At 34.5% G+C, this 12,568-nt stretch overlaps 1 protein-coding gene across 2 annotated transcripts in view; it reads right to left on the minus strand.

Moving 5' to 3' along the window:
• LOC127800195 (N-terminal acetyltransferase B complex auxiliary subunit NAA25) overlaps window positions 1–8,104 on the minus strand; it is a 49,535-nt gene extending 41,431 nt beyond the window's left edge. The window contains exons 1-10 of one of the 2 annotated variants that reach the window (XM_052334674.1): window positions 7,735–8,104; window positions 6,588–6,741; window positions 6,375–6,493; window positions 6,193–6,267; window positions 3,178–3,271; window positions 2,952–3,070; window positions 1,390–1,460; window positions 1,118–1,259; window positions 848–1,023; window positions 37–239 (exon numbers count right to left, since the gene is read on the minus strand). In XM_052334674.1, the coding sequence (XP_052190634.1) occupies window positions 37–239; window positions 848–1,023; window positions 1,118–1,259; window positions 1,390–1,460; window positions 2,952–3,070; window positions 3,178–3,271; window positions 6,193–6,267; window positions 6,375–6,493; window positions 6,588–6,741; window positions 7,735–7,881 (1,300 nt within the window). In that variant the 5' untranslated portion in view covers window positions 7,882–8,104. Of the gene's footprint in view, window positions 1–36; window positions 240–847; window positions 1,024–1,117; window positions 1,260–1,389; window positions 1,461–2,951; window positions 3,071–3,177; window positions 3,272–6,192; window positions 6,268–6,367; window positions 6,494–6,587; window positions 6,742–7,734 lie in introns of those variants that run through there. The other variant, XM_052334683.1, reaches the window with a different exon arrangement.
• Window positions 8,105–12,568: the final 4,464 nt, after the last annotated feature.

Raw genomic sequence — 12,568 nt, forward strand, 5'->3', positions numbered from 1 at the left:
CATATTAAAATGGGAAAAAAAAATCAGAAGACATACCTCTCACTGCAAGAGTGAAGAAGTTGCCAAGAAATTCTTGAACCTTAAAAAGGGTTATTGATTTCCCAAGTGCTTTTGTTAGTGTTATTGAAGGGGATTCACAGCCTTCCATTAACTTCTCAACAAGTTTTGTCTTTTTATCCTGACTTAGCATGTCAAGAAACACCTCAACATCTGAAGTGGAGCAGGCCAAGTGACCAAACCTGTATCAAGGAAACATGTGTCCAATGATGCTATATCAATTTGGACACAGCATTATGCAGCAAAAAGACAGAAGAAGAAAATGAAAATCCAGGGCATGTCACATCCCCATTGTGAATAATTGATACAACTGAAACAGGGAATCGATCAATGGGTTATAAAATAAATAATTTCATCAAGAGCTTCAAAATGATATGAAAATAAAGAAAGGAAAGTAACAGAAATAACTAATCTGGTAAAGTGTCACCAAAGGCCAGTAGCCAATTCTTTTCACAAATTAAATGGACTTAATTCCATACAAATAAATTAGAGACTTTTCTAATTTGTTCTTTATTCTTTTCCGGTCTTTAAGTAGAACTGAACCTGCGTAATCCACTCGACAGTATTCAACAGTTGTGACAAGGCCCAGACTATATGTCAACAGATTAATTATTCTTGGATGACTATATAATATATATCATCAAATGTAATCCTTGGAACCTTCTGACAAGTTTCAAAAATCAACAGATATAATTGAAAGAATAACTTAACAAGATAAAATAGAAGTTAATTTTTTATCAATAGTTCACTAGAGAAATTGCAAAGGCATAAAGGTTGAGGTTGTAATTACCTTAAAAAGTATTGCATCAGAGCCTCCATTAATTTGTCATCATCTCCCTTTCCAAACAAGAACTTCCTCCTCTCAATTTCAAGCTTTGCCAAGTGTGGACATCTTACAGAATCATTACTAGCAGAAGCCAGTAACTTTTGAACAAAAGCAGATGCATTTGCTATACAAGAATCAAACTGCACATCCAAGTTAAAAAAATCAGATACTGCAGGAAAAGACTTGTCACACACTATACACCCATAAATATAATCCAATATTTAAATTGCACACCACTTCATCTGTCAAGTGTGAAAGTTTGCAGTCTACAGATTTAGATGGATGAATTGGGTCACCATTAGTGCCATTGCACCAACTACTGTCATCCTGCAGCAAACAGCCTAAGTAATGCAGGAAATATTCCCAATCATCAGGGCTGCAAGATGAAGGAAACAAATTAATGGTAGAGAATGAATGTACAGAGGAAGATCTTTTAAAAAAATTGTCAAAAAAAGCAAATAATAACTTTAGCTAAATTGATGGGATAGCGATTGCAACAAGCATACCACAATTCTAGGACTTTCTGAAATACATCAGCAGCAGCCACATAATCACCTGCCCGAGCAAGAAGCCTTCCCTGTCAACTTGACATTAAAGAGTACAAGTTACAAGAAAAGCAAACAGCTTGGAGAATCGAGGTTCTTGAAAAAAATACATAGTCAAACAGGGTTGGGTTCCGAATCTTCAATGGTTACAAGTCAAGCAATCATAACCAGCAAAAAAAGGTACAGCCATGCTCCAAGCATCTGAAATTTCTATCAGCTTTTAGCCCAAAACAGTATGGTTTACACTGATGGGAAAATGCGTGTACTTGTACCAGCTAACAGTTTTGTTTTTTTTATTCTGTAAGGAACAAAACCATATTAATAAGGCACTCAGGATGCAAGTCATATACAGAAAAACCCTCAACAAAACTCAAGACAAAACAAGTCAAGTCAACAAGCTGAATTCCCAGTAACTTCGGGCATCAGATATTGGATCCATCTTTTCCAATCAGTTTTATGGATGGCCATGACCATAATCACTTAAAAGAAACTATAAGAAATTGTGTGAGGATAGAAAATGAGATCAGAAAATTCAAATATTTGATTTGGGTCAAGACAAATGGTCTGGTTGATGAAGTTAAAAAGATTAAGAAAATAACAGTACCGAATTAGCAGACTGCTTTCCACTGCTTTATGTTGAAGCCAAAGCATTATTTAAGCCAATGCCGTGCTTCAAGCATCATTAACAGAATATGACGCAGACAATAACATAATAAAATAAAACACTTGAAGAATTTCGGCTATCAATAAAATAAATCGTTAAGTTCTTCTTCAGAACCTGATCATTTGATACATCTTCAATTGCTTGCTTTTAATGCCTTCTCTATCTTTCAGCAAAACAAGTTTGTTGAGCAATTAAGCAACTAGTCATGATTGATTCGGTAAATTCAGCGAAGGTAACAAAAAGTTTGAGGATTCCAGAAATTCCCAGTTATAGAATTCTAGATGTTCATTAATGGTGATAGTATGATGGCTTGAACAAGGATTTAAATGTATTTTTTGAAGCATAAAATATTTTGTAAACATAAGACAGAATGTAACTTATCAAAAAATGCAGACGTCTATAATGCTATATAAGGCAATATTCTAATACATATTGCAGATAAATTTGCTATTGGACATTTCCAAAGCCTGAAAGCCCATTTATTATGCTTACAAAAACGGTTTCCTAGTTTTGGAACTAGATAAACTCAAGAGAATACATTTGAACTGTTTTCAAATAATTAATATCTAGGAACCAAAAAATAAAAAAGATATTTTCATTGTTTTTGAACATCATTATCACGTCTGAAACAACAAAAAAGAAACGTGCCCCTCAAATAGCCAAATATCACTATAGAAAGCAAGATTACACTAGCTATGTCCCTCAAATTGAAAAACATTACACCTGCCCAGAGCATGATGATGTGATAGAGGGAAGAATATATATACGAGTATATGAGGAATAACCTACATGAAGTGAATACATTATTATGAAAAGAGAGAGACAGCTGCCAGTAGAAAAAGAAAGTTGCAGAAAATACCTCTATGCGTAATCTGTCAACTTCAAGCATTATAAGAGACCCTAATTTTCCAGAAAGAATTTCCAAAGCATCCCTATATTTGGATTGCTGTTCCAATAGAGAAATGTAGACAATAAGAGCTGCAATCGGTTCCATCATTTAGTATGAGGATCAAGAAGGAAAAAGAAAAAAGGAACATGATATTTCTATAAACACCAAAAACAAAAAACAAAAGAAGAAAGCGAACCTTCTGGCTCATGCAAACTATGTGAAGCAATGTGCTTCTTAAGCAAACCTTCAGCTAAAAGCAACAGCTTCTCTCCTCCATTGCCACATAAGACCTAAAAGATACACAGACAGTAGGATAAGCATGCCAAAAGTGCATGTTATCTTCTTCTTTAAATGTTTAGCATCCCTGATGGTTAGCAAAAAGGGTCTGTTCAACTGAGGTATATGTTTTACCATGATTGCACCTACTACTTAGGTTAAAAAATCCAATACACATTTTATTATTTTTTCTAATTCTAGCAGTTGGGAATTCCCTCAACTATTTGCCATGAGTTAGCATTACTTGACTAAAAGTATAAATTTTGAGTTTGTTAAATTGAGAAAATTCAAAACATTTTCTTTCAAAAAAAATACATGCAGATGAAAGCTGAAGAAAAACATGGAAGTACAAAAATAACAGATGATTTTGTGACCAATCTATCCACACTTTCTCGTCAGAGCCAACTTTCTCTTCACCATAAGGGAATTGATGGAGGAGCAATAAAAATATTAGCAGGGTTATTTTTGTAATTTTGCATATTTTATTATTTTTGCATCTTTCTGGTCATGTTATTTTTATTTGGGTTTCAAACGATCTCATTATGGGTTATAAAGCCCATGTTTTCCTTATGGGGTAGGAGTAATAGAAGGTGTCTAGCCCAACAAAATTAGGAAATTAAACCCTAATCCTTGTGGGTTAAGCTAGGAGGACTACTTAAACAGTTGTAATGTTTTCCCTAGGGAAATTTTCAACAGTTTTACTATTAGAAGAGTTGTCTTCCTCATTCCTGGATGCTTAAGCAAATGTCAGCCCCTGTTTGGTTGAAGAACCAGTCACATTAGGTTGTGTTTCAAATCTAGTTTACCTTTCTTCTCTCCTTTCTTCTCTCAGGATTCTCTATCTGCAACTTGGCAAATTTTATTCTAGACTCCTTGTTCTACATCATATTGTAAAAAAGAATACACGTACACGTTGTACTAATTGAATGTGGTTGTTAATTATAAGCTTAATTTCTAATAAGTTATGCAATCATTCTACAAATTATGAATCTTAACAAGCGTATTTCAAGAGACAAAAGTCAAGGTCAATTTTGTCGAACATGTGCCCTTTGCTATAATGTGTGTTACCTAAAATACTCATTTGCTCAATAGGGGAGTACCACACAATCTCACCTCTACCCATCCCTAGGTAGTCCTCCCCTTCTAATAAGCAACAACATTGCATGTACTTAAACTACTTATATACTATAAAGCATGGGCACTTACTAGGGGTTGTCATACCAATGTTGCCAGCATGTCGAACACTTCGACACTCCACCATGCCTCCAACATCAACACTTTATTAAGATTTTTTAAAAAGGATACGAGAGGGGACGTGTGTGCCCCCTATGCGGACACCTGTAAGACACGTGTGTCCCCTATGCAGACACTTTGAAGACTAAAAAGCAAGGGTATGAGTGGAGTGGACACTTTCTTACTTTTTGCAGACATGCGTGTCCCACCAAAACTCTAGCTTACCTACATTTCTAGTTCATTGTATTCAAGTAGGGAGCAAGTATGGCCATGAGTGGGGTGGTTGGTCAACTAAGAGGATTAGGTTTATTTACGGGATATATCTTTGGAGGCACATAATATGTTGCTAGGATGATGTCAGGTCCTGAGATCTGACAGGGCTAATTCCCTTCAATTGACGAGAATTGGGGCAGAATTGAGGGAGAAATGAGAGGACAATTGAGGGAGAGAGGAAGAACAGGAGGGAAGGAGGGAGAAAGGAGCATGGCGAGGGAGAGAAATTGAGGGATAGATCAGAGTTTACTGGATAATTCTTCAATAGCTTCTCATTAGGCTGGATTAGCTATTTATATTCTAATCCCAGCAGCAGTTATAAAGTTGGCGCCAAGCCAATTACAAAGTACAACTCAAGCAACAGCTTGTAAGGTACAACTGCTACTTAACTGCCAAACAAAATTAATAAGGAATCCCTTTATAGAACATTAGGGTTCCTGACAGATGAGTCCGTGTTAGAACTTGCTTTCAAGCGGAGAGGAACAACTATAATCAGATTTTGACTGGCTAGTTGAGGTAATCATAGATCTTCTCTAATCTCTTCCATTTGACAATGGATAGTTGATGAGAGTTTATCTCTATCCTCTTCAGGCATGAATCAGAACCTTCCATGTTATGTGCAATCTCCATGTGATAGCGACATTGAATCCTTGACAGCTTTCTTTGACCTTCTTCAACTCCCTTTCTGTTCAAGGTGAAGACTGTTGGATTTGGCATTCAGGGAACACCCGGCAACTTCATTCACTCGTTTCACATCACAAAGGATGTCTCAGTTCCCCTAGAAAGCCATCTACAAAAATGGGCAATCGGACTAGGGTAAGCTTCCTCCTTTAGACCATTCTACTAACTTACAACTTGAGGAGAATGAGGCAGGTCATGATTGACTGTTGCTATATGCACAATAAGAGTGAGGCAGCACTAACTAGGAGGTGGAACATGATGTGTGAGGTCTCATTTCTCAATCTTCAAACTTCAAAGTGCATTGGATGGTGCCAGCTTTAGTGCTGGTTTTTCTTTATTTGTAATTTGCTTTTTGGGTGAGTTGCATCAAACAATAGGTATATAGGTCCCTTTTTCTATGGTCGATTATCAAGTGTTTCATTAGAAGTACATGTATAGATTTTAAAAGCATAAATAAGAAAGATGTTTTAGTATTATCTTTGGTTATAAATCATGGCTTTTTAATTCAAAAAGCCATTAATTTATCAAATAATTGTTAATAATATTGAAACAATAATTCAGTATTCCTTACATTTCTTCTTTCAGTTCTCCCCCAAAAGTCCAAGTTAACCAAAGAATTGCCGAAAGCAGACAAAGTGAAAACTAATATTGCTCAGTTGAAAATTTAGGCACAATGCACTTGCACAGACATTTTTGTTTAGATCAAAACTGGAAGGGGAAAAAAGCAGTTAGTAAAGATAAGCAGAACCTGCAACTGAATGCTGCAAACTGCCCAAAGCAAGAATCTTTCTTCACCAACAATCTTGTACATTTTAATAGCTATCTGCCAGAAAATAAAACCTAAAATAAGTACTGTTTGAAGTATCATCCTTGCACGGGAATATTACTAAAGAGTGAAAAAATGGGGAAATCAAATAGGATACCGTCAACCTGTTGCTGTTTCACAAATGAGTATTCACGAACATAACAGTTGAAAAGACCCGTCATTAATTCCAAATTGTTAGGAAATTTCATGCAGGCGTACTCATAACAACTAGTAGCCATGCTCACTGCCCACATTAAATGGTAATTAGATAGGGAAAACTAAAATCATACAAGTATATAATCATGTAAGTGTGTATATCAAATAGTACATGTACTGACAATGATCAAGTCGTCGGAATACAATCTCCAGTGTGCTGAGAGTGAGGTCATCAATTAAGATGGTGTCGTTGTACAATAGCTCTTTGGCATTTAAGCATACAGAAAGTGCTTCGTCAGATTTACCCATCTTTTCCAAAATGAGGGCCTTAAGTGCCTGCATGATACTTGAATAGCAAAATAAGGACTTTGCTCAAATTCTAGCTCTTGCAAATGCTTGATTCATATCCATTAATGCACTAAACATATTTTGCAAATGGAGGAACAGTCAGGCACTGTACCTTTTTTCTAGAGCACGTGAACTTTTCAAGATAGGTAGTTACAAATTAAGAGGCATTTAAATTCGTTGACCAGTGTACTATATATTTGAAGTGGCAACTATGATAGCACTATTTCCTATGAAAATTAGTAACTGCTATGGCTCGTTGCACTTCTTCTGAACCAAGCCTCAACTCCATATGCAGCCGTTGGATCTCACTGACATTGTAAACCCATCCTTTCCATAGCTGCACCTTCAATCTTTATTAATATTTATTGTGTGTGCATTGAATATGATAGATCTACCACCTAAGATAAAAATGACAACAAGCCTTAATCCACTAGGTAAGAGATATACAATTGGCTGTCAAACAACAACATACCAAGCCTTTATCCCACTTTGAGGGATAAGAAAACAAATATACTAATACTACCAAGGAAAGTTTAGTGTATAAATATATATCCCCTCCACCTATGACCCATTCATTCTCCTTTCTAAGTTTATAGAAACTACATATTTGTAATTTTACATCAGCATGGTATAAGCAACAGCGCATGCGCGTAAATAATAAACTGATTATAAACAGAGTGCATTTCTCTGCTGGCAGCATTGCAATTCTAATACAAGAATTATCGGTCTCTAAGCTAACCAATGACTGTGTGGTAAGGAGAAAAACGACCAAGGTGTAGCCGCCATCTTCCTGTCTGGTCTGGTGTTTCTTTCTAATCCAACGCCATGAGCCAAAAAAAAAAAATATATATATATATATTATCATCAAACAACCTCTCTGACGCCAACTTCTTCGTCTAATAATTCGCTTGCATTTACGTAACATGCTCAAATGTCGAGCTCAGTGTACCACGAGAATAATCGAGTGAATCAGAGACTTACGAGAGCGTACGGAGAGTTGGGGAATTTAGTTATCAGAGAAGCGGAGTGCTTGAGAGCATTCTTGAATTGGCGAGAGTCAATGGCATCCCATATTGGTCGGACCCGACGCTCCGGTATACCACCGGCCATTCCGAACTTCGACGCCATTGGAATCCAGCTAAATTAGGGTTCTGCAGGCCAAAACTTCGGTTTGTTTCTCTCTCCCTGTATGCCGAATTGGGAAGATTCGGGGCGGGGAAGAGGAAAAAAGGGTCAGCAACGGGCTTTTTAACTGCGGGTTAGGGCGTCGGCTTCGAAACCTAGGCTATGTTTGGAAACGATGTTAGAGTACCCCTGCGGGTTCAATCGTACAACTGACTTCCTCCCCTTCGTGCCCTAGTCACCTCAAACTCACCTCCCAATTTTATTCCCTATCATATTATAAAAAATTCATTATTTATTCTAATTTTATATCAAAAATTATATATACTCTAACCATATTCTATATTCTCCTCTCTATTTCATTCTCTATTTTATTTATTTATTAATAAATTTTTATTTTATTTATTTTATCTCACTTCTAATTTTTATTACTATACAAATTTATTATTTATTTAATAATTTAATAATAATCAAATACACGCATATACATTACATTAAAATAATAAAATATACACATAATCAATAATTAAATACATAAGATAATCAAATACATACAAAATAATAAAATATATACATACACAAAATAATCAAATATTTGCCTACAAATAAATATATAATTAAATATGCACAATAATTAAATACACAAAATATAATTCACCCATATCTTCAATACATACAAAATCAAAATATACATCGCAAAAGCAGGTATTTGAAAGAGGGAGAGGAAATTGCCGAAGGAGAGAGTTGTTGTCGCCGTCGTTGCTCCTCGCCACAGACGCTGTTTGTCAGATTTGATGTTTGTAAATCGAAAAAGATGACATTTTGCTCGTCGCCAACACTAAACCCGGTCGTCGTTCTTCTTATAGTCGTTGTTGGTCGCCACCGCTACTACTACTCGTCCCCGACAACACCTTCAAAATTTAGATCTGGTACAAAAAGGCATTGGGACAAAATGCAATAGGGAGCTAATTTCAACTCCTTATCTCTAGCAAGCCATTTCCAACTCAGCCAAATATTGAGAAATGACAAGATAAATAGAGAATTGTGTTTGAGCTGAATTTCAGTAATTCTCTCTTCAAATTTTGGCTTGGCGAGAATTTAGGGATAGTGGCTATCTCCAACTCTCCTCCTTATCCCACTCTCTATTAAATTATAAATAATTCACTTTCTATTATGATTTTGCCTATAAAACTACGTGTGCTCCAACCAGATTCTATATTCTCCTTTCTATTTCACTCCTTATCCCACTTATTTATTAATAAATTTTAATTCTATTTATTTTACCTCATTTATAATTTTTATTATTATAAAAAATTATTATTTATTTGATAATTTAATAATAAAAATGACATTATTATATTTTTATAATTTTAATATATTTGTAAATAAATTTACTAATATTTTTAAAAAATGATTATTTAAAAAATTATTTGAAATATTTCCATAATTCAAAAATTAACATTTTAATATGTTAAAATTAAATACACGTATGTACAAAATAAATAATTAAATACACATGAAATAAATGATCAAATACACAAAATAATAAAATACATGCACACACAAAATGTATAATCAAATATTCACATACAAACAAATGTATAATCAAATACAAAAATTAATTAAATATTCACATATAAACAAACGTATAATCAAATATTCGCCTACAAACAAATATATAATCAAATACACAAATTAATTAAATATTCGCATACAAACAAATATATAATCAAATACACGAATTAATCAAAATATAATTAAAACCCAATATTTCAATATATGCAAAATTTATATAAAATACAAAACAAAAATCACAAACCCAGATTGAAGAAGCGGTCACTGAATGTTGGAATTGGAATCACCACCGTTGTTGTCGCTACTAGAGTCGTCCCTATCGCTATTGGTAGCCGGATCTGGCTATTCTTCAGTGCCAAATGTGGTTATTCGCCGCCGCCAAATGTGGTTATTCGCCGCCGCCAAATGTGGTTCTTCTCCGCCATTGATAATCGGATTTGGTCGTCGGTGCTCATTCTCCGCCTTCTTCTCAGCTACTCCTCACCGCGACTGCCACACGTTGCCTCGTATGTGCTCATTCTTCTCTATTACCGCCGCCGCCTCTACTTCTCGGCTCGACCGTCACTGTTACTCGTCGTTGGCGCCTTTACTACTGTTGTTTTTCACTGCCACTACTGCTGCTCGTCGCCAGAGTTTTCTTCAACTTTCAGATGCAGCAGATTTAGGTTGTGGAACATGTTGAGAATGTGCAAAATAGTGTGTGAGTAATGGATCCTACAATAGAGCTTGATAAGTTTGCAGGTCACTAACCTATTTTTGAAGGGCAATGATATGAGATACACAACCATAGACGGGATCCTGAAGCCGAGCTTGAGTCTTAAATAAGAGTGTCATAGCAGCTCCAAGCCGATCACTTACCGGAATATGGATCAGGATGATGAAGGCATTTATAGCACAAAAAAATGTTATGGATGACAGCAAAATAAGTAGCTCATTCCTCGTGACAAAAATAAAGAGCAAGGATGCACAGTAGGGTGCATTGTCTCCTCAAAACTCTGCACGCACCACATCAAAATTGGATTTTTGGCATGATTGGATCTAGTCAAATCTATTTGGATGGGTCAAATCAGGTATGGGTCGAACCTAAAATAGGTCAAGTCAGGTCGACCCATATCTAACTTTAGATCAGGCAGCAGCAGGTAAAGACATTGATGGCCGGTAGAGACGGTGATGGTCGCGGTGGGATTGTTATTTGTGATGCATTGCAAAGTTGCTTATTTGAATGGAGAATCAAAAATAAGATTTGGACTGTTACAGTGGATAATGCAAATTATAATGAATGCGCTGTTAGTTTTTTGAGAGACAACCTAGCTTACCAAAATAATATTTCTAGCGATGGAAAGTTTTTTCATGTTAGATGTTGTGCACACAGTTAAAATTTGATGGTATACGATGGATTGTCTGAAATTCAATACGTGATTTATGTTGTTCGTGAAAGTGTAAAGTATATTTCCATTTCTATACCTTATCTTCAAATATTTGATGATATTGCCAGACAGTTGAAATTGCCCAATAAGAAACTTATTCTTAATTGCAACACGCAACACAAGATGTAATTCAACATATGCTATGTTAGTGACTGCTTTAGAGTTTAAAGATGTGTTTCTAAGGTATCAATAAAGGGATCCACATTATTCTTATTTACCATGTAAGGAAGATTGGAGAAATGTTAAAGTTGTTTGTTTATTAATTGGATTAATTAATGAGATCACTAAAATCATTCATGGGAATGAATACTCAATACCAAATTTGTTTCTTCCTGAATTTTGGAATATAAAAACTACTTTATATGCAACAAGTGTTAATGGTGATGTCTTCATGAGTGCCATGGTTATAAAAATGAAAAAAAAGTTCGACAAGTATTGGGGTGACTGCAATGTGCTTATATCAATTATAACTATTTTGGATTATAGAAATAAGACCAAGTTGATTGATTGGTGTTTCCCTCAAATTTACAGCAGTGAGGTTGTTGCTAGTCACTTTGAAGAAGTTCGAGATACTTTATATGAGTTATATGATGAGTATACTGAGTTTCATAGATTAAGTAATATTGAATAACAAATTGAAATTGGAACTCGTATAGTTGATTTAGGCAACTGTTCGAGTGACTTTAATGTAAGTGGAAGGGCAAATTTGTATAGTTTTATAATAAATGTTACCACTATTCAATTGGTAAAATCAAAGTTAGATGTTTATTTGGAGGAAGGTGTTTGCATATGTAGTGAAGTTGAAGCCTGATGTGTTGGATTGGTGAAGGGTGAATAATTTGATGTTTTATATTTTGTCCAAGATGGCTTGTGATGTCTTGTCAATTCCTATTATTATAGTCGCTTCAGAAGCTACTTTTAGTGCTGGTGGCCGAGTTATATATCAATATCGTTCGAATTTGAGAGCAAACACAATTCAAATGTTGTTATGCTGTGAGGACTAGTTTAGAGCTTTTTATGGCATAAAAATGAAAAGAAAAATAAGTATAATTTATTTTATTCTATTCTCTTTGTTACTTGTTAGTTTATATTTGAAAAAAAATATTAATTTTAATATTTTTATAAATAGAATAACATCACAAAAATTCTTCTTCCATCCAAAACAAAAGAAGGTATGTGATTTTTTGAGGTTTTTGATGTATCAGTATTTTGTAAGTTGATATATGTGATTATTGATTAATATTACGATTTCAAATTGCACGTTAATATTTGGAGCAAGGTTGATATTTGGAGTTAATTATTTTGAAGTTAAATTGAAAACATATTTGATGTGCTGTAATTTGGATTATGTTTGTATTTTACAACTAAATAAGTATTTTGATTATCTTATTGTATGTTAAATTATATTATTATATTTATTACAAATTGTAAAATTATTATTACTTGATTATCACCCTGATATTATAATTTTATAATTGTTGATTATGAGGTTAGGTTGATTTATGTATATTTATTGATTATAGGTTGATATTTTTATTTCACATTAATTTATTAATTTTTTTTAAACAAAAAAAATGATAAATTTCAGTCGAGCCCGAGCCTGACTCGTTAATCCAATTAACGAATCGAGCCTGAACTGAGCTCGAGCTAAAGAAATATTATCGAGCTCGAGCTCAGTGCTAAATGTTATC

Source organism: Diospyros lotus, chromosome 1 (genome assembly GCF_014633365.1).
Source record: "Diospyros lotus cultivar Yz01 chromosome 1, ASM1463336v1, whole genome shotgun sequence".
In the NCBI taxonomy this organism is placed as follows: domain Eukaryota; kingdom Viridiplantae; phylum Streptophyta; class Magnoliopsida; order Ericales; family Ebenaceae; genus Diospyros; species Diospyros lotus.